The sequence below is a fragment of the Pocillopora verrucosa genome, chromosome 13 (assembly GCF_036669915.1).
Source record: "Pocillopora verrucosa isolate sample1 chromosome 13, ASM3666991v2, whole genome shotgun sequence".
Classification (NCBI taxonomy): domain Eukaryota; kingdom Metazoa; phylum Cnidaria; class Anthozoa; order Scleractinia; family Pocilloporidae; genus Pocillopora; species Pocillopora verrucosa.
In genome coordinates this window covers 755,910-776,967 of record NC_089324.1, presented here as the reverse complement: position 1 = coordinate 776,967, position 21,058 = coordinate 755,910, and the positions used below count along the sequence as shown (strand labels likewise).

Genomic DNA, 21,058 nt, shown 5'->3' with positions numbered 1-21,058 from the left:
TTGGGCTAACCCCCCCCCCCTCCCATCCCCTGCATAAGTTAACAGAGGAACTTAAGATGCAGAGTTGAATCACGAGTGTGTGAGTGGTGTGTTTGTTGGATTGCAACTCAGCAAGGGGAATCTTTGTAAACAATGGTATGGGGAAAGTTTTCGCGGGCGGGAGTTGGGAATCAAATACAGGATTAGCGGAGAGTCCATTGTAGTCCTAGACAAGATTATCGTGAAAAACACCTTGGAGGCGCGGGGGTGTGGATACTACTTACAAAAGGCTTCGCAGGGAGTCTTCAGGACATTGGACCACATAAAACCAGTACAAATTTTATTCTAACATTCTAACATCTCCCTTTGTTACTTGTCTTCGGTAGATCATTCGGTCTAGTGATGCGAAAAACTGGAGGAGTACACAATGAGTGTCATTTATTTGGAGAAATTTGTAAGGACTGGCCAGCCAGCATCCTCGTTAATATACTTAACAGGTCCATGAATTCGTCGACGTAACGCAGCACAAAGTAATGTAAAACAACGCCTAGTATATCAGCGGAATGTAACGGTTACGGAGAGAGGAGTCAGTTATATGTAATATCAGATGTCGGAGGTTAAGTAAGAGAAGTCTCAAAGAATGGTTAAATATGACTCGGAAACAAAGACAAGAAAAACGCTGCAAACTTTTCCGAATTGGAAAACAACTGCACGTCGAGTTTATATCGAACTAGTTACATGGTGGACCCTGATCATCAACGGAAGCTTTCGGAAGTCTTCGCCACCACTTTGTCGTATCCGGACAATCATCGTACTTCCGTTCTGCGTAATCTTCCAGGGAATATCACTGGGATGTAAAGGAGATAAAAGGACTAAGTTAATTACACATGAATAGATAGATTTTTGATAATGGTAATCTTGAATTACGAGAAATGAATAGAATTTTATATATTATATATTTACATATACTGTTATGTATGAATTAATGCCAAATTGGCTCAAGGTACATGTAATCTCCTTCTTGGGGAACAAATAAGCCTAAAAAAATATAATTATATACAGTTAAACTCTCCTGTAATTCATAAGGTGAGAGAAGAGAATGATAACGAGAATGATTTGTGCGTAAACTGGAAACGAAAAAGGGGAGAATGGGCGGATTATTTTTTTATTTTCGTTCGCTAATTTTTTCTTTCTTTCCTTTTTTTTTTTTTCCTATTCCACCTTTACCTTTTTTAGGTCTTTTGATTTATTGGAAAGATCAATCTGAGAAAGGTGAACTGCTTATGGCTTAATGTATAGTAAAATTTTGCCGCATAGAGCAAAGTCCGCCCGTTAGAATTTTTTTCGTTTGAAGGGATTTGTTAATGAAGAAACTAATCGCCAGTATAAATTTATTTGTAGGCGTAAATGAGGTCATTTTGAAGGGTTCCAGCATGTATCTCTTGGATTTAAATGCGTTATGTTTTCTTTGGAAACGAGGAAACGTCGAGGTCGTTGCCAAGCCATGATATCCAAAGTGAGCGTTAGAGCGAAGTAGAAAACCTTGGGTGTTGCTTGTTTTAGTTGAAATTTAGACGAGTGCAGCGAGTGATGTAAATATGTTTTTTTTGCCCTATTACCGCTCTTTAATGCGCTGGTCAGTCAGCTTTAAACACATAACAAGCTAAATACGCTTATTTCCATTTTGTGCATTGAAATTCGATGGTTGTTGATGCTCTTTTCGATCTCCTTCACGGAACGCGCCTCATACGCGTTTCAGTCAAAGTGCGAAAGTGATACTCTGCTTCTATGTCGGACAACTTGCAAGACAACTTTAATAATAGAAAAAAATCAGTAACTTCTCATTGAATACCTTACTGATTTCCTCTATGTTTTTTTGTTATATTTTTCGCAAGAAATCCCAGAAAACCTCGATGATTTTACGGGAAGGTCTCCATGGGGTGATGTCCATTTAATTTCTTTCCCTTAAATTTAACGAAAATATTTTTACGGTAAACTTTTCTCACGACTATCGGTTAAAATTTGCCGTTTCTTTTTACTCTTAAAGGCTAACGTTAAACCCCGTCGAGACCCTCCTACGGCACTCTTAGTGCTTGGCTTCTGTATTTGTCACAATTACACGTTTTTAAAGTGTTTTAAAGGTTAACGTTTCTAAGTAAAGAATTCATATTATTTTCATATTTTAGAAACGAGTGTAGAAATGGCATTCTCTCCTTAAGTAAAGTTTTGTAAAGAATTTCAGGATTTTGAACCAAGGGTTTTAATTTCATACTTATATCTTCTTTTGAACAGAGAAAATATTAAAGTGGTCTAGTACCGAATATTTTAATTATCATCGGTTGTCTTTCTTGACTTAACCCTATATAGTACTTGACGCAAAAAGTATCTGAGATGTTATTCATTGAATCAATTTAGATGCATTTCGCTCAATTGAAGGGCACCCGCTTTCTACAATCAGCTAAAAAAGAATGCTGAGTACATTTTGAACAAGAAATACGTATTGAAACTGGATAAAGATGTGTTCGTCATGACACGACAAAGAAAACAATTTGGAGGCCCCATGAGGAGTCAAAATTCCGTGTTTAAATCCTCTACCACTGAGCCACAGATACTCTTGTGTGAGCTGGGCCCCTACGGGATTCATATCATTATGTGACACGCGTCCCACATACTGCCAGGATAAGCTATGTCAAAAGCGTGATATAAGTGTAAGGATTAAGAGAGATATATTTCAGCTTGGTCATAAAAAAGAGAAAGATGCCTTATGCATTTTAGCTTGTTTAGAATGTTGACACTGTTTTGTAAGAAGAAATGAAGATAACCACGTGCCTTGGGTGTGGCAGTGCGTTTGCCATTAGACTTCCACAAAGCCATGAAATGAACATACGCACCTATTATCATTATCATTAAAGATTAACAGTGTTTCACTTCCTTGGATGTACTTGAGGTGCTGCACATTACAGTCAAACTTTAATTTTGTGTATTTTTGCTTTAAAAAGGTTGAAAGTAATATTCCTTTGATCCCTAGGAGAGACAAGCATTTAGTTTGTCCTCACAATATCACCCCTGAATCAAACAATAAGATCACAAAAAAAGTCTCCTATTCAGCACCCTAGGAGATGAATAGAAAACAGTCTAAAGAATATGCATACTGATTTTCGGGTTTAAAGGTTTTTAAGGAGACATGTCATAAATAATAAATGAGAAGTCATTGGATGTAACAAGACCACATATACTTTTCACAATCCCTCTTATATAACTTAAGCAGAAGTCTACCGAGGTAACCTTTTCAACACCAATCTGTGATTATTCTCTTCAGTCCCTCTCCACTTGTCTGAGTTCAATACAGACACTTTCTGGCCAATTTGTTGGACAAGAACTCTTGCTTCAGCCTGTCACATTTGGACATTTGAGACCTACACAATACCAAACTGTCTATTGATAGTTAGCTATCACTTAACTTTACTGTACAATTTTGTACACCACCATCCATTTCAATACACTAGCATATTTGATCAAATCTAGTGCCCAATTTTGGGCCCAAGAGTTCAATTTTGGACACTGGTGTAACATAGATATCTATTTTTTTTCTTCTTTTTTGGGACACTCGTCCATTTTCAAACACTATCATCCTTTTTTCAGATACTAGTTTCCGCCTTTTATACCTTAACATCAGTAAGTATATTCTCCATACTGTTCTCTATACATTTCCTAAGGTGCTGGCAAGGAGAATTTGTTTAAAAATCAAGAGTTTCTTCAGTTGATTATCATTTCCTTTATTTTCATTACCTTAACGCTTGATTCAGGGGTGATATTGAAAGGAGAAATTAGATGCTAGTCACTCTCAGGGATTAAAGGGTTAAATACGAATGGTTGTTTTAGTAAAACAGGGAGGTAATACCACACAAAAAGAAGATTTTAACTCTATAAAACTGCAACTATTGCAATAGTTTCAGGCAAAAATACTGTGTGAGTTTCTGGGAGGTGAATAGCAAAGAATATTTGGAGTTTGTAAGCCAATCAGAGCACACCTTTAACTCTAACTGCTGTTTCAATACATACTAAAACTATTATCCAATGTTTTAGATAACCAGCATCCCATTTTGAAAACTAATGTCCATTTTCAGGTAACAGTGATCAATTTTAGACAAAAGTGACCATTTCTTGTATATCACATAATGCCAAAGTAAACATAGACTTCACCATACATGTCATAATATATACATATGTATATTTAATTCAGTCATGGACATCTGTGTTTTATTTACAGTAAAATTGTCTTGCAATGAGTAATACAAGACAGCCAAATAAGACAAGTGACTGAATGAGAATATGTTTATATATAAAAAACCTTCAAGTTTATGTTCATGTCAGTATCAAAGTAAACAAAATGCTCATAAGACTGCTAATCAACTGGTCAGGTGGTTCATGTGTCCCTGTTAAAAATAAAAAAATACTAGTTATCAATTAGCAATGGCACAGAAGAAAGGAAAAATTTGTCTTTGGGGTGAGAGGTGTTCTTTGAAGAATACATTGCTGGATGAGGTAATACTGACTTTATAAAAAAGGGACTAGAATGGGCATCCCGGGATTAAATGTTCATTTACAATTTTCTCATCTTGAAAAGCTTCCAAAATGTTCTTTAAAACTGACATTTAGTAATAGGATAATTCATCATGCAATTTAAGAGATCTGTATACTCTAATTTGGTTAAAGATAACATCATTTCTTACTGCAGAATAACTGTGCAAGGTTTTAATGAAAACAGCTGATGTCATTTGCTCAGTAAGTGTAATGCCTTCAGTTTTTGATCGGCAAGTGGTCATCATAGCATGGAAATCAAACTTAAAAAGACCTACCGCTTCTCCTCTCAAGCAGCGAAAGCAGGATGCTGAAGATGAATAATACTGAGCTATGATGGGTGGGACCTGCCAGAGAAGTGCAAAAAATGAAGCCATTGTTTCATATAATATCAGGATAAATTTCTTTTACTGCTTGTAGGGGAAAATGCACACACTCTTTATTGAAAAACATCATAAATAAATCTCTCTATGAGAGCTTTCCATGATGGCACAAGAAGGGCAGGAAAAGCTGTTCTGTCTAGCATATAGCTCTGTGAGAAGAATAACAAAAGAAAAGAGGAAGAAAGAAACAGAGTTGCAGTATTATGATAAATTGCTTATTGACTTACTGAAAAATATTTGACTGAAGGGTCATGACGCATGCACTGAGCATAGCTCAGACTGCATGACATGACAGAGACTTTGCCCAACCTAAGTCAATAGGTACACAATATATACTCTTTCATGGTTTCTAGAGCATATTCATCCTTCAAAAACATAAATTAACTCACAGAAAAGGTCTGCTGATGGAGTGCTCTACTTGTTGTTGTTGTTGTTGTATCACATGAAATGTCCATTTCCTGCGACTGATTCTCTTGATTCAATATGTTACAGTTAATGTCCTTGTAGCTGTGTCCAGTAAATGAAGTAGTGCAAGGGTCAGATGATGATGGACAATTATTATCTGGTCGTTGATGTGTTAAAACCATGGGCATTGTGCAACTTAAGGATCTGTTCTCTGATCCCACATTGCAAGCTTTATCCAAACTCCAGCAACAGTCTTCGAGACATGGTCGCTTCTATAGATATGGCAGAGACAAATTACATTTTTTACGGTGGTTGTGAATCTATCAACTCTTTACACTCTAACATCAGTATTTATATTCTCAATATTCTCCTCTATACGTTTTCTTTTGGTACTGACAAGGGAAATTTGTTTAACAATCAAAGCTTCCGATCGTAGGTTGGCGACCATTTCCTTTATTGTCAAGATCTTATTGACCTTTTAAGTAGTATCACTTTAACGAGAAGTTGGATGCTGGTTACCCTTAGAGTTTAAAGGTTTTTGGTCCTTTGGAAGTCTGTCGATCTCCTTCGATCGATTTTCCTGTAAGAGTAATAATCAATTTTTTGTGCTCGAAGGAAAAATCCCCTCGGAGGAATAACTGAATAAGTGACTTGATCATTTTCATATTGTTAGTAATATGCAATATTATGGCATTTTTCATGGAAATCTGGGACGACTATAACTTCAAAATAATTCGTAAAGTACGTTGAAAGCGAAAGTAGATTAAACAGAAAAAAGATTCTCAAAACACGTGTTGTAAGTATCCATCAATGTTTACCTTCGATTGTGTTTCTGAACAGCTCTCCGGAGCCGCTTGCCGCTTTCTCGCAAAGTTACAAGAATTCACTGCATCAAAAGCAAGTTCTACTTCCATATTCAGACAGATCAAGGATCAATTTGTGTTACTTAGCTGGTGCATTGTTTACAAATCTCCAAACCGTCTGAATATTCAAAGTATCACTCGCCTGATGCATGACGGTCGCTCAAAAGAGATTGTTCAATGTATCTTATTCGAACTATAGATTACTATTTTCCTCTCCAGTCCACCTCCAGTATTCAGGCAAAAATATGGCGGTCAGTTGTCGATTTCCAATTCTCTAGGTTACATTCAGAAAAGCAAGAACAACTACAGTGAATGGTTTTTTTATGGTGCTTGAGAATGAAGAAAATTCTATGTTCATCTCTTACCTCATCATAAGAAACAAAATTTAGCTTGAATAAGCTAAAACTGTTCTGATCACTTCCGGCTTTGGTGTGCATGTGTGCTGTTGCAGGATTTTCCAACTCGTGGTGAATGTTTGAAGGAAAAATCCGCAATGTCTAAACGCAAAAATGAAGATTCAGGTCTAGGTGGGATCAAGCATTTCAAAAAGGAAAAAAGTAAGTATACAATGTAAATTGCAATAGAGATCTAGAGTAGAATGGTCTGATATGAATTTCACACTTGCGATCCTTACGTTCAATCGATAGTGCATCCCGCATTAAGGTTCAGCAAGTTTGTACAACTGTTAAAATCTGAGATCCACGTTGTGCGCGGTCTGTAAATAACAATGAATGTTTCAATACAATTGACGTTTTTTCTACGAAATTTCACAATCTCAGGGATCTTGCAACGACCGAAGCAAATCCCAATTTTTCTATAGAATGAACCACGTAAGGATGTTAAGGGAGCAACCTAAGGATAGTGACCAATGAGGTCCCCTTTTCTTTCTTCATGGTTAGAACCACAGACTTCCAGATTGAGGGTCCAACAAGCTCTTCATTCAACCATAGGGGCCAAGATTCTTAATCTATCTTTAACTTTTTCACAAAAAAAAAGTTATATGTGAAGCCTCCAGTAGATTAAACACATATACTCAAACCAAAAAGAGACACTTCTTCTTTTATGAAAGGGCAGCCAAAGATCAGCAGTCCCACTTGCCAAGAGAAATGCAGGATTGTTTCTTGGTAGTACCCTGTCCCACTCCCTGACCATGCCTGTGAAACTGGCTAATTGATTTGTGATTGTGTTTGGTTTGATTTGCATTAGTAATTTCTAGTGGTTTGTTGTGAGTGTTTTTAATCTGTAGACCACACTGAAAGCTTCCAAGACACCTATAATTGTTTCACCTCATTAAGTAATTTTTTCCATCATGATAGGCTGTAAGAAAAGGTGATACTAAGATAACGTTAATAGGAAATATCCATCAGAAAACAGATACAAATCAAATGCATTCAGTAATTGAATTATCATGTACTTTCAGATCTCTCCAGCAGTGATTCAGATGAGGACGTTTCTTCACCATCATATGCAAACTTCCTGCAGTATGATCAGAAACCTGTCTTCAGTGATGTTGTCAAGAAACAGATGGTATTGATATTTACACTATTATATTTTGCACCTGAAAAACAATAATTTGGATGGAAGCCATCTATATATTTCTGAAAGAAAAGAATTTTGAATCTAATAAATAAAGACTTTCTATGAATAAAGGAAAATTCATGAAACCATTAGGTCTCATTGTTCATGGATCATGCTTTTTATGTGTTAATGTTTTTTAAATAAAGTGTATCATTCTCATTTTATCTTATGAATGTTTGCTGCCTGTTTTAGAAAACAAAAACCTACCCAAACTACTCTGTGTAACTGACAGAGATAAATATTTCCCCTCTAAATGAGTTTATTTTTTGACCAATCAGAAAACACTAAATTTGTTCTTTGTGTCGTTAATTTTTATTCAAAAGACATCATCATATAAAACAGAGATGGTATTAACCCTCTAAATCCCAAGATCTGATTGTAATTTCTCCCCTCTAGCTGCGACTCATTTCCTAGTAAATTAGTTATGGGAATTTGGTTTAGATCAAGACAACAAATTCTACCTGGGAAGTTTGAGTATTCTCATTACCTGTTTGCTGGATAATTCATCTATATTGTAAGAAGAAGGTATGTGTTAATCACTTTTGGGAGTTGAAGGGTTAACCTTTTAACCCGCAGAGTGACTAGCATCTAATTTCTCCCTACAATATCACTCCTGAATCACACATTAAGGTCAGGAGAATAAAGGAAATGGTCACTAAGGAAGGATCCTTTTTATTGGCAAACAAATTCTCCTTGTCAACACCTTAGGAAATGTATAGAGAACAGTATGGAGAATATGCATACTGATCTTAGGGTGTAAAGGGTCAAGCAAAACATTATTTGCTGAAATTAATAAACTTTTTACTCAAAACATTTTACTCACTTAAGTAAACAATTTGCTAATTTTTTTCAGGCGAGAATGGGCTATAAACGGGAATTTGGTCTTGGAAAGTCAGAACAGGGAAAGTCTGAGCTTTTAGAGGATAGTAAGGAAAGAGATCCTATTAAAGATGAGATGAACAGTAACCCTCAACCAGGATCTGGATACAGTACGTTTGCTAAAAAACAAATGGTATGAACTGATTCAAATGTGTTATAATGGTACTGACTCTTGTTCTGTTTTTAGTGATACATGATGAGTGGACTAGAAGGTTGGGAAATTCTTGCACAAGTAAAACCAAAAGATTTTTTTAAAAAAAAAACACTCTGCACTCTCGTAAGAAAATAGGCAAATGTTACAGCAAATTTACATGGTAATATTTTTCTTACTGACAATCGGAACTGAAACAGGTATATATTGCTAACTAACCTTGACAATGATTTTCTTTGCCACTATTTACTTTCGTAGCAAAGAATGGGCTTTAAAGAGGAAGGAGGTCTTGGCAGATATGGACAAGGAAGATCTGACATTATTGAGACTTCTCAACAGCGTGGAAGGCGCGGTCTGGGTTTCAGGGTTGAAGGCTTTGATGACAAAGATTTTTCATGGGAAGAGGAAGAGGAAGTAAGAATTCTTGTTTTAATTTTAACTCTCAATTAACACATCTTATTTGCTTTAAGCACCACAGTGTATAATCCACACTTGTCACATGAATCATATTGTATTGTTATCTTATCTTGGATTTTTTGTTTTGTTGTTATTATTCTTATGATTTTATTATAATTATCAATTGTTATTTTTTTATTAATGTTTTTCTGCTAGGTAGTCATAGTAGAGCACAGGACATGCATTCCATCGTGTCCCAGACCTCCACCAACAAGAGAAGAGATGGAGGACTGGGTTGGAGTTAGTAAGGTAAAATTATAAAGTTGGGCAATGCCTTCTCATTACAGCAAAATTAGATAAAATGCTCGGAGACTGATTTTTGTAGCAGGGGTTTCTTTAGAGATGGCTTTGAATGCTAGTTACAGGTAAAAGGTAATTTCTATTTAATTGAAATGATTTAAATGGAATACTCCTTTTCTTCTAAATAATCATAATTACTTACCCAAAAAATTTTGAATTAAACCATTACAAGAAAACAAATTGCATATTTTTCCAGCTACCCAAGAAATAGTTATACACTGAAGATACTTAACATTTCAGATTACAACAAGTCAGTAGTGAAGAACAGTATGTTAAATTATTTAAAATTATTAGTTGTTTACTGAGTATACAATTGAACATTAAATGCGTTTTACCCAATTTCTAGAAAAAATTGTTTATTGATGATGAAACAGAATTCTGCAGTGAGGAGGTTCTATCAGAGGTTCTCAAGAGCAAGGTAGAGTTTCCTAGATGTTTTCCAGTATATTTAAGAAAAATCTTTTGTTTAGTTCTCTCTTGATTTTGACTTCTGTTCAGATTTGAAATTGAGAGGCAGTAACGGAAATGGTGCTTTCTGGAAGTCATCATCAGAGTCAAGTGGCTGACCTTTGGACATTACCTGAGCAGAAGTCATTATCAGAGTCAAGTAACTGACCTTTTGACCTTTCAACAACCTGAGTGGATTTTATCATCAGAGTCAAGTGACTGACTTTTCAACAATCTGAGTGAAAGTCATCATCAGAACTCTGATGATGATTTCCACCCAGGTTGTTGAAATGTCAGTTACAACTACTGATAACATCTCAGGACTGCACTGTCCTGGACAATGAAACTACACTTTCACATGTTACCCAATGGTTTAACAATTTACCATTTATAATGTCATTAAATCCTGTTTACAGACTGTTTTCGATGCTCTTAGTGGAGATGAGTTCCTCAAAGCAAGAACACGAGCCAATCCATATGAGTTTATCAGAGGGGCTGTCTTTCAAAATAGGTAACACAAAGAAGACTGTGACTGCTCTTAATGTCATAGGTCAGTGGGATTAATGTCAGTATCTAAGCAACTGGGCACTCACCCCTCCCTTAACCTAACACAAAGCCTAACTTGTAGGGGTTGGTGTACAGTTGCTTGGATACTGACATTGATTCCTGGATTCCCTAAATGTGAAAGCTAATTCTCTTACTTAGTGATGACTGCATTTCCTGGTTGTATAGTTCAGAGAATTAAGCGTCACATCAGAGCATCCTCTTCATGATTATTTTGGCAATTCTCGTGACCTTCTTTGTCAATAAGGTACTAAAATATAATGAGAGTGTATGTGCTGATCACTTTTGGCGTCAATGGTAGATGAAGCCTGTCATTTTCAGAACTTCTGTCAATGATGTGTTATTTTCCTTATTAACAGGGCAGCAATGAAAATGGCTAACATGGACTCTGCTTTTGACTTCATGTTTACCAACCCGAAGAATGACAGAGGAGTACGTACTAATGAAACATGTTACACCCTTTGATTCTGTAATTAACCCAAGGGCTCTTAATCCCTTATACCCCAGCATCAGTAAGCATATTCTCCATACTGTTCTCTAAACATTTCCTGAGGTGCTGACAAGGAGATTTTGTTTACTGAATAAAGCTTCTTTTGTGGGTAATCATTTCCTTCACTCTCATGACCTTAACATGTGATCCAGGGTGTGATATTGTAGGGAGAAATTAGATGCTAGTCACTCCTAAGGTTTCAAAGGTTAATCCCTCTCTCCTTGGGAGAGGGGAGAATAGTTACATCAGAATGAACAACCTTAGCTTGTCTAGGAAGAGGGTTTTTCTGGCAGCCTGTAAAATTCATAAACTTGCCCGACTTTGGATTGCTTTCATACATTAACCCTTAACTCCCATGAGTGACCAAGACAAAACTTCTCCTTACAATATCAGCACAATATCAAGTGGAAAAGTGATGAGAATAAAGTAGAATATAATCTAGGGGACTTTAAGTTGATCCAATGCTAAATTCTCCCAATAATATCAAAAGATTGTATGACAGAAACTGAGAAGAATAATTCTTATTACCAATTAGATCTTTGGAGTGAGATGCTGAAGCATTTCCTGTTTCATTGTTTCATTTTTGTTTTTGTGCTTAGAAGCCTGGCACTCAATTAACCCTTCATACCCTAACATCAGAAGGCATATTCTCCATTCTGTTCTCTATACATTTCCCAAGGTTCTGACAAGGAGAATTTGTGTCAGAATCAACAGCTTCTTTAGTCGATGATCATTTCCTTTATTCTTCTGACTTAAGTGTTTGATTAAGGGGCAGTACTGTAACTATGACATTATTTTTCAATTTTATTGTAGAGGGATGTGGTTGGACCAAATGATTTATTATACTTTGCGGATATTTGTGCTGGACCTGGTGGTTTTTCAGAGTATGTTCTGTGGCGAAAGGGCTGGCAAGCTAAAGGGTTTGGCTTCACTTTAAGAGGTACTGACAGTTCTTCCTGCCAAGGCCTGTTGACTACTTTTAATTAAAAATGATAAGAAATGTTGAAATTAATTGTGGTGAATCATTCTGCTTATTGAAGAAATGTAAGTTATTGAGCAAGCATAAATCTACTAGTGTTGAACTTCTGTTTAACTAATATTAAGTGTTGCAGTCTGATTGGCTACAATACTTGCAATATCTAGATCTAATCCGTAATAGATATTGAACAAAGTGAACAGCCTACTAGTGTGAGATGGTGAACAAAATAATACAAAAAAACATCAGCATGTCTGGTTGTGATTTTTTCTCTTGATCTCTAGGTGTGATAGTTGGTTAGGGCTTTCTCCTCAACCATAACACAATAGAAATCTTTCACATAATCTGATTGTTCAGTATGACTGGATGCTTGCATTAATGCCACATAATAATTCAAATAATTAATTCATCCATCATTATTTACATCATGCTTTTCCTTCCAAGGTGACAATGATTTTAAGCTTGAAGAGTTCTTAGCTGGAACGCCAGAAACATTTGAGCCACATTATGGTAAGAGGAAAAATTTTGAGATTGAAGTAATGTTTCTCTCACGTGGGGAAGTGTCTCCCAGTATTTTAAGTTAATTTTGGACATAAAATTTTTTGCATACTGAATAATTTGAATGTACTTTAGGAGCAAATGATGATGGAGACATCTTCAATGAAGATAATCTGATTGAGTTCAGAAGATTTGTGATGGAGTCAACTGATAACAAAGGAGTTCATTTTGTGATGGCAGATGGTGTAAGTTAATTTCAGAACAGGTCATTTTGACAATTTCATGTTGATATCAACCTGGATCTTTGTGCAACTGATGCTGATAAATACATATGGCACAGTGTTAACCCTTTAGCTCCCAAGATCTCATTAGTAACTCTCCTTACTGTGTCCCATACAATTCATATGAAGTTAGTTTGGAGAATTTGGAATTGGATCAACAAGTAATCCCCTAATTGATGTCTTTCTTTTTTCTCATCACTTGTCTGCTTGATATCGTACTGATAGTGTAAGGAGAAATTCTTTCTAAGTCACTAGTGGGACTTAAAGGGTTAATCAGCCATTCTTCATGCCTATTACTAACTGAGTTGAAGGTCTTTACCATAAGTTACAAAAATACTTTTTATGCTCAGATTTATGGCCTAAGCATGAAGTGTGCAGGCTTTAAATCTGAGTGGGAAAAGACAAGGTTCCATACGAACAATATTTAATCTCTGATTTCAATCAGGGGGGGAAAATTCCAATTCAAACAAACTTTTTAATATGGTGGGCCATATTGAGAAATGATATCCAGAAAAATCAACAGTCATACTACACATGAGACAGATAATGATTCACTCAACAAGCTCAAAATTTTCCATTTTTTTACTTTATCACCACTCTGAGTACTTTGGATACTGCTGGTTTGAGCATGCATGATTCTCCTCACATAAGATCCTTCTATTAATAGTAGCATGCATATGCTTACAAATTCTTTGCAGCTCCATTGACAGAGTCTTTTCCCACAAAACTGGAATGTTTGAAGCTCAAAATTACAAGGAACTCAAACCTTTTTCTGCTCCTCAACTTGTGACCAATTTTTTAACACACACTCTCTTCATTCATGTAAGATTACTCTTTTTTGTTGGCAGGGTTTCTCTGTGGAAGGGCAGGAAAATATACAAGAGATTCTCAGCAAACAGTTGTATTTATGCCAATTCCTTTGTGCAATATCCATACTAAGACAAGGTAAGGAATCTTTATTCCTAATTCATTGAACATGGCCGGTCAATTTTTCAGAGAGTGGCTGATACGGATTTACAATGAAACAGCTCTAATTTTGTTGTACCCTCTCTGATTTTAAGGAGGCCACTTTGTCTGCAAGTTGTTTGATGTGTTCACTACGTTCAGTGTTGGTCTTGTGTACCTAATGTACCGAGCATTTGATGAGGTATATGTCTTCAAACCTGTAACCAGCAGACCAGCAAACTCTGAGAGGTATGTGTTCAAATAAACAACAAGCAGTTCCTCTTTTCCCAGTCATTAATGCTTTGCTAGCATTCCATTTTTTAAAAATTTTTTGCGCAGCTGTTGTTGTTCTACATAAAGGGGTTTTATTCAAGGTTTTTCTGGTTTCTGACACAAATTAAATCTGGATTCAGTGCGGACGAGGTGAATGTTATTCAATGTGGACTTCAACTTCTTAGAACCTTTCTTTAAGAACTATGTGACAAACAGTAGTGAGAATTGATATTTTGAACTGGTTTACCTAAAGAATGTAATATTTCCTTCATATAGATATCTAGTATGCAAAGGTCTTCGTGGAAACATTGAAGCTGTTCATGAGCACATGTTTAATGTGAATGTCAGAATTAATAAATTAAAAGCTGGAGCTGTGGAGGATGTAAATGAGGTTTGCTATTCAGTTTAATGTTACTGTTTTGAAAATAAAGTACTGCTCGGATATACGTTAACCAATAAAAATGCACATAAAACGTGCCAAAAATTGCATGCTAGTGCAAACAATAAAAAATGTGCATGTCAAAAAAATCACACATGCGGGCATAAGCTTGATACATCTACCTAATTAGCATGTAAGAGTTAGGCCTTTTGTTTTTCTATTGTGGATGGTTTATCATTTTAAGAATAGGATGTAACTTTAACTAACGTGTTAGGGGTTCGTAACTTACTCTATGAACCAAACACATGAGAATTATCATATGATGAAATATTTATTTTTAATAATGTGCCCACTATGACTGACGCACATTGAAAGGAGAACAAGTAAGTTAGAGATCAACTTTTACTTCAGATGTAAGCACTTTTTGCTGTAATGCGCAATATAAAGAAAAGAGAAGAATTTTTATTTTCTCGAGCAAGTTGAGAACTTGATCGGCTGTAAAATAGGATTTTAGCAACAAGAAAAACACTAAATTTTGGCCAGTCATGTACAGTAGTAGAGTATGGTCCACTAAATTCACCAAAGAAAGCCTTGTACAGTGGGATATAAAACAATATTAAGTGTTGATAACCTGTGCTAAAAAGGGAAATGAACATCAAGTGTTATTATTTGGCTTTTCAGATTGTCCCATTGCATATCCTGAAGGAAGATGAAGAGTTCTTGTCATATATGATTGAATCAAATGAAAGGTATGTGGAACTTGCCTTTACCTTTGACATCTCAATGAAACATGAATACAATACTGTGACATGAACTGCTTGGAAAACAAACAACATTTTTGTGTTGTACTCTCTGATTTGTTTTAGAATTGGAAGGCAACAATTCAATGCACTGAAGAAACTAAGAGGTTATGTCCAGGATACGTAAGTTTTGAACCTTTGATTTTATTTCCCTCATAATGATACAGGAGGTTATTAATTCTTAGAAAAAGAAAAAAAATGTTACTAATGGGCTACAAGTCCATGTTGGGAATGTGTCCTAGAGCAAAGTTAAGTTTCTCAAGTCACAATGCGCAAGTTTTTAAACATGAATGTATATATAATGTATACAAACTCACCATGAACAGGATATGCTTGATTGTACTCAGTTGTACAAATCTGTCTATCAAAATCTTAACTTTGTTTGGCTCCAATCTCCAACATCCTATCATTTTGGTGGATCCAGAGGTGGTGGGGGAGGGGGGGCCTGCAGGTTCTGGACCCCCCTTCCTTCCCATCAATCATGTGGGTTTGTTCCTTACCTGAGACCAAAATTTGTGGACTAGGATTGTGGATTTTCAATTGTTCCTTGTTTCAGTAACTGAGTTTGCTTCTTAGGACATTGATGGGTCCTTACGACCAAGGGGATGTCAAGAAAAAGTGTTTAAAGCAGTGGAAGGTAAGAGAACTTGTTTTACTACAGAAGGAGAACTGCAATGATGCAAAAATCTTCCACTCTGAAACCCCATGGAAAATTGTCCTAAGGTACAAGAGCCACTCATTGCCCATCTTTTACTTTTGAAGAGGTGCTTTAAAACTATTAAGTGTCTTGCCATGGACACAACAGAGTCTCTTGCAGCCTGTCACCCATGATCTGTAGCCCTGATTTTCCTCCACTGTCAATCGTCACCCATCACTCATGTCCTGACTCTCTGTTTCCTTCTCCTGAATCCCCTACCTACAAACCTTCCTTGTGCATCCATAGCTTTTCCCATACAGTAATCCCCAACCATTAAATAAGGTATATGTTTTTTGCAATCAATTTCAGGTTCCTGAGCAAGCCCGCGCAGCTCAAAGGATGCCAGATCCTGATCTTAAATTTGATGAGCTTTGGAAGGTATTTAGATTTGTTTTTACATGAGGACCTGCTGATTAATTTTGTTCAATTTTTCATATCATTCACCAAATTAGTTTTCCTTTTTTCTAGGGAAATGATGATGATCATTGCTTTGACTCTGAAGCTACAGTGTTAACTTCAAGGAACATCCAAAACCTTAAGTGTCTGTACAACTACAAGTGCTTTGTGTCAGGAGGGGGAAGGTTCTTTCTTATGGGCCTTGGGGTAAGTGTCATGTGGGGAATGTCATGCACCCATTTGCCATCACCCTGTCACGTGAGCATGTCACCAGTGGGCACTTTGAACATCCCTTTTTTTCATAGTCTATTTGCCAAGAGGTCACAGTTATTTCCTCAATAACTCACTTAAAATTTTCCTTTTTCGATAAAAATATTAGTATATCATTTTATTTAAGGATGAAAGAATTTTTTCATTCTGATTTTTAACCACAAAGAAAACAAGCTAAAGATGTGATGTATGAAAGATAATTTTTAATAATATTGAGATGAAACATGGTTGAGAGTTTATGGGAAATCTTGTTGATATAAAAAGGTGTGTGAAAGAGGAAAAATGCTTAGTCAGAAGTGATCAAAATTTTGCTCTTGTTTACAACTTCAGAAAGTTATTTAATAAACAGAAGATGAGTTGGGAGTGTTATCTTGATCTAGCACCAAATTCTTTCAACTAATTTGCAAGGAAATTTATAGCAACTTGAAAGGGGAATTAGGACTCAGATACCAGGTTTATGTTGATGGTAATGAAGGAACAAGTTTTAAATTCCTCAGTTTTCCTTATTATGACCAGATATTCTCATAGTTTCTGTGATAATTTTTTTCTGATAATTTTGTTTGGTTCTAGCGAGGTAACATCTACAAATGGAATGGTAAGCCAAACTTTGGTAGCTCAACCAGGTGGCACAAATTGGAGAATTTTCAGCTCGAACTTCCTCGGGATACTCTGATTGAGGTGGAAATAGTGCAAGAGCTTCGTGGAGAAGTAAGTACTGACAAAAAAAATTTCAGGAAAAATGTTCACATCGAGAAGGTTGTTTTTGTTATTCTTATCTTTATTTTTGGGTTAATAAAGAGCAATATTATGTCCTAAACTAATAAATAGATCCTTTCCCTTCCCCCCCACCCTCTTGAAAGGGACTTAAATTTAACTGTTCTGTTGTGAAATGAAGTCTACTTTTCAGCTAATGTCACACAACACTTTGCTCCTGAGAAGTGTTGCATGACAAGGTAGGTGATTAGCTATTGTGTGGAAAGGTACATTTTAACAGGGGTGTTTGATTACAGAGAATTCAGGTGTGGGTGCTTTTATCTCCTGTTATAAGGGCAAAGGACAGAGAAGATCTGCAGCAGTTCATATTGTGGATGCTGTCATTCTTGGAGGTAAAGATGTGAGGAGTAAACACTATCACGAGAGGTACAGTGTGAATTCTGATGCTTAAGAAAAAATGAATTTTGATTAAACTTTGCCTTTTGTTTTTTCTGATTTCTTTGTGAGGGAGAATTTGGGCAAGCATGTGCGTTACTTGCATTACACAAGATTCTTTTTTTAAAGGTTTGTTGGGTAATTAGTAATGAAGATTGGTGAGTTTGTTGATGACTTGTTGTTTGCTTTGGTTTGTAGAATGGCTATGGCGGGTTTACTTATAAAAGCTGTCACCAAACCGACATGCCCAGCAATGGTTCCTCTCAGGTAAACATTCAATTGACATATTAACAGGTAACTGAGGTCGTGAAATGATGGTTGAAGATGACACAGATATCATATTCCACTCACAAACTTCAAGACCAAAAGTCAATAAATGGTAGGTTCAAATGTTCAACAGATGAACAAAAGAACTGATCACCCCACAGATTACAAATCAACTGAACAACCAATCACTTGACCAACCAACTAAAACACAATAAATCAAGCACAGAGACAAGCGACAGCCAGTCGACCAGGCATCGACCACCAAGCTGAAAGACTGATGGCCTTACTGAACACCCAACCTACTGAAAAACAACTAACCAACCTGACAATGAATTTACTGCTAATTATAATTCAATCAAATATGAGAGTAACTGTGGACTAAAAAAGCAAGTGAAAATCTTCTTTCTTGTAGAAGTCTTGAAATGCACAGCAAAAGAAGTGGAAAAATATATTTTCTAGCTGTACAGTATGACTATCGGCATCAATGTAAAACACAAAATTATGGAGTTTACTGATCTAATTTTCAAATGTTCTTTCAGGCTCAAACAAGTTTTTCGTGTTGACAATAGTTCACTTAAAGAAATATTCTCAAAGTAAGTTTCCTCACAAATGTTAATGACCAAACTCACATGACCTTACATTTTTATAGTGCAGATAATGCAGAATGATGAAGTAGTTTTGAAATGAAGAGAAACTTCTGAAAGAGGCATTACGTACTTTTTGAAACATTTTCTACTTAGATTTACACTTATTGTAGGACAAACTTTCACTTCCCACCTCATGGTTGGCTGTTTTTGCTGTTTGGTGATGCTCTTGTACCTAGACACTAACCATGCTCACCTCTTGGACCCTTGCAATTCACTGGCTTGTGAGTTCAACTTGAGGCAATTGCATCCCTCATGTTAAGGGAAACTTGCATTCTTTCTTTTTCACTTTCAATTCAGGATTGAGATGAAAATTGTCAAAGGAATGGGCAGAGAACCAAGGGAGTGCTTTTTGCTGGAAGATGGACGACACCTTGTCCCCAAAGGAATTTTCTTTATTAAACGTATTCAAGGTAAGCAATTGTCATTCTGTTTCAATCTAATTCCATCCCAGCTACCATACAGGCCCACTTCTGTCTCAAACTATACATATGTGGCACTTCACTTCCACCTCTATACCTCAGCACTTCTGGAAAACTCCACTTCTGCCACAAGACTTTTCCTCCTCACAGAATTTCTCTAGACTATGCACAGTCCCTCCTTTTCAGAAAAATCTGTCGTGTGCCTTGCAGAACTCTGGGAGTGAGGTGCACAAAAAGTCGGTACTGAATCCCACCTCCACTATGAAACAAATGCACTATTGAATTTTTTTTTTTATCTACAGAACCTTGGACTTATGCTCACAGTCGCTCCGCTAAGCAGTTATATTTTTACAACAAAGACACTCATGAGTCCACGTATGAAATTCCCAGAGATTCGGTGGCTTCTTTCAAGTAAGTGAACCTCAGATATAAGACTGGGCTGTCTTTAGTTTGTTTAGCATAAATTGTCTGGTAAGCAGAAACACTCTTAGCTGTGTTGGTTATCTGAAAGTCTATCACTAACTGATTTTGGTTTTGCTTTGAAATTTGGTGTGATTACATAAAAGCAGATGCAACTTTTTCAACTAAAGAGATTTTAAACCTAAACCAGATGCAATACTTGGTCATACTCTTTTTCCCACTAATAGTGTAGATGACATCTGCTGACTTTGCATTTTGATTGGTTCAGTGTAGTGAGATACTCTTGTGGCTTACTCACTGCCTGCAATGCAGGGTTACATTTAAATTTGATTGAAAATAGCTGGAAATTTCTTTTTTGTTAAAAAATGCAGATCATCACTTGGCACACGGTATTACTGGCCATGGGAAGATGTGGATTTAAGTCACGATGAAGGACCAAGAATGGAAAGAAATAATCTCATTGAATTCTTCACTGCTGCACAAAATGAATTTATCCATGGTCCTCCTAGAAAATAAGATCACCAGCTGAAAAAAGGGGTGCGATGGATCTGTGTATAAGGCTGTCTTGCTGTCCTTCTTACCAAAGAAACTGCCAAGTTAACTACCTTCTAAAACTGAGACAGAAGGTGATTGACCAAAAGAACTTACTAAGGTGAAAAGACAGTACAAATTGTGGAAACCATTTGGGAAAGTGGAACCCATTTGAGTTGGCCATTCCCTGAGACTTGGAAAATCACCTGAACTATTCATTCACTTTGCCCAGACACAGTTGTTTTGAAAACCAGTGTCAGATGGAGTTTGATTTCAAACTGCACAATTGATTTGTTTTGTATGTGTCCCCTAGGTGTATTACAATGTTTGCCTCAAAAAATTTACTTGACATCACTTTCCCCAAATCCTGTTTACTACTGTATGATTTATATGGTTGCTTCAAGGTGCCTTTCTTTACACAGGTAACAAACAATTGCCATATTATAGACGTTTGCTGTTTCATACAGGGTAGTTATTTTATTCAAGTTACACTGTTGAACCTTTTTATATAGCTTTATTTATATTTGAAATTATGGTGTTTGCCCTAGTTCCTAGTGATTGTATAGGTAGAATTTATGTTTATGTTAATGCAAGCCAATCAGATTGGAGCAAAAATAAAACAAGCAATCAAATTGCATTCATCAAAATTTGTTCCTTTAACATTTGATGTACTGTTTATGTGTAGTTAAATATTTTCACTCCCATGAATGACCAGGAAAGAATTTCTCCTTACAATATTAATACAACATAGCAGACAAGTGATGAGAATAAAGAAAAAAATAAATGAGGGGATTACTAGTTGATCCAACGCATCTGCTCCTTACTGACTGGCAGACAGTAAGGAGAATTACTAATGAGATCTTGGGAGAAATAGACTTAAAATTTTGGTAACAGGTGTGACACTTGTGGTTATAAATGCAACTTTTAGGAAAAGTTTTAAACTTGTCTTATTAAAAGCACCAAATGTGTTTTTTTTCTTGGTTTTTTTATGGAATCACATGCTCTTTCTCCTCTTTCTGCAGCATGTAAATGTT

The 21,058-nt window shown here is 36.2% G+C and overlaps 3 protein-coding genes across 6 annotated transcripts in view; 2 read left to right on the top strand and 1 right to left on the bottom strand.

Moving 5' to 3' along the window:
* LOC131789445 (tensin-3) overlaps positions 1-2,312 on the top strand; it is a 43,869-nt gene extending 41,557 nt beyond the window's left edge. For all 4 annotated transcript variants that reach the window (XM_059106552.2, XM_059106551.2, XM_059106550.2 and 1 more), the window contains exon 35: positions 366-2,312. In XM_059106552.2, the coding sequence (XP_058962535.2) occupies positions 366-498 (133 nt within the window). In that variant the 3' untranslated portion in view covers positions 499-2,312. The remainder of the gene's footprint in view (positions 1-365) is intronic.
* Positions 2,313-2,369: 57 nt separating this feature from the next.
* Positions 2,370-6,341, bottom strand: LOC131789529 (uncharacterized). The gene is made up of 4 exons (XM_059106677.2): positions 6,167-6,341; positions 5,333-5,620; positions 4,839-4,907; positions 2,370-4,415 (listed from the first exon to the last, which is right to left on the bottom strand). The coding sequence occupies exons 1-4, from the start codon at positions 6,260-6,262 to the stop codon at positions 4,389-4,391; spliced, it is 480 nt and encodes a 159-aa protein (XP_058962660.2). The 5' UTR covers positions 6,263-6,341; the 3' UTR covers positions 2,370-4,388.
* A 103-nt stretch (positions 6,342-6,444) lies between these two features.
* On the top strand, positions 6,445-20,999 carry LOC131789512 (cap-specific mRNA (nucleoside-2'-O-)-methyltransferase 1). The gene is made up of 26 exons (XM_059106658.2): positions 6,445-6,768; positions 7,632-7,738; positions 8,643-8,801; positions 9,078-9,233; positions 9,432-9,524; positions 9,922-9,993; positions 10,439-10,533; positions 10,946-11,018; positions 11,890-12,016; positions 12,497-12,562; positions 12,686-12,795; positions 13,680-13,776; positions 13,893-14,025; positions 14,326-14,440; positions 15,110-15,177; positions 15,295-15,351; positions 15,805-15,865; positions 16,235-16,303; positions 16,394-16,528; positions 17,162-17,299; positions 17,640-17,731; positions 17,939-18,007; positions 18,547-18,600; positions 18,952-19,064; positions 19,376-19,484; positions 19,865-20,999. The coding sequence occupies exons 1-26, from the start codon at positions 6,705-6,707 to the stop codon at positions 20,007-20,009; spliced, it is 2,577 nt and encodes an 858-aa protein (XP_058962641.2). The 5' UTR covers positions 6,445-6,704; the 3' UTR covers positions 20,010-20,999.
* Positions 21,000-21,058: the final 59 nt, after the last annotated feature.

Coding starts and splice junctions, on each gene's coding strand:
- LOC131789529 (XM_059106677.2), bottom strand. CDS start 6,262: ATGGAAGTAGAACTTGCTTTTGATGCAGTGAATTCTTGTAACTTTGCG. Junction 5,621..6,166: donor GTTCAGAAACACAATCGAAG/GTAAACATTGAT, acceptor CCATATCTATAG/AAGCGACCATGTCTCGAAGA. Junction 4,416..4,838: donor GCTGCTTGAGAGGAGAAGCG/GTAGGTCTTTTT, acceptor TATTTTTAACAG/GGACACATGAACCACCTGAC.
- LOC131789512 (XM_059106658.2), top strand. CDS start 6,705: ATGTCTAAACGCAAAAATGAAGATTCAGGTCTAGGTGGGATCAAGCAT. Junction 9,234..9,431: donor CATGGGAAGAGGAAGAGGAA/GTAAGAATTCTT, acceptor TTTTTCTGCTAG/GTAGTCATAGTAGAGCACAG. Junction 19,065..19,375: donor CTTTATTAAACGTATTCAAG/GTAAGCAATTGT, acceptor TTTTATCTACAG/AACCTTGGACTTATGCTCAC.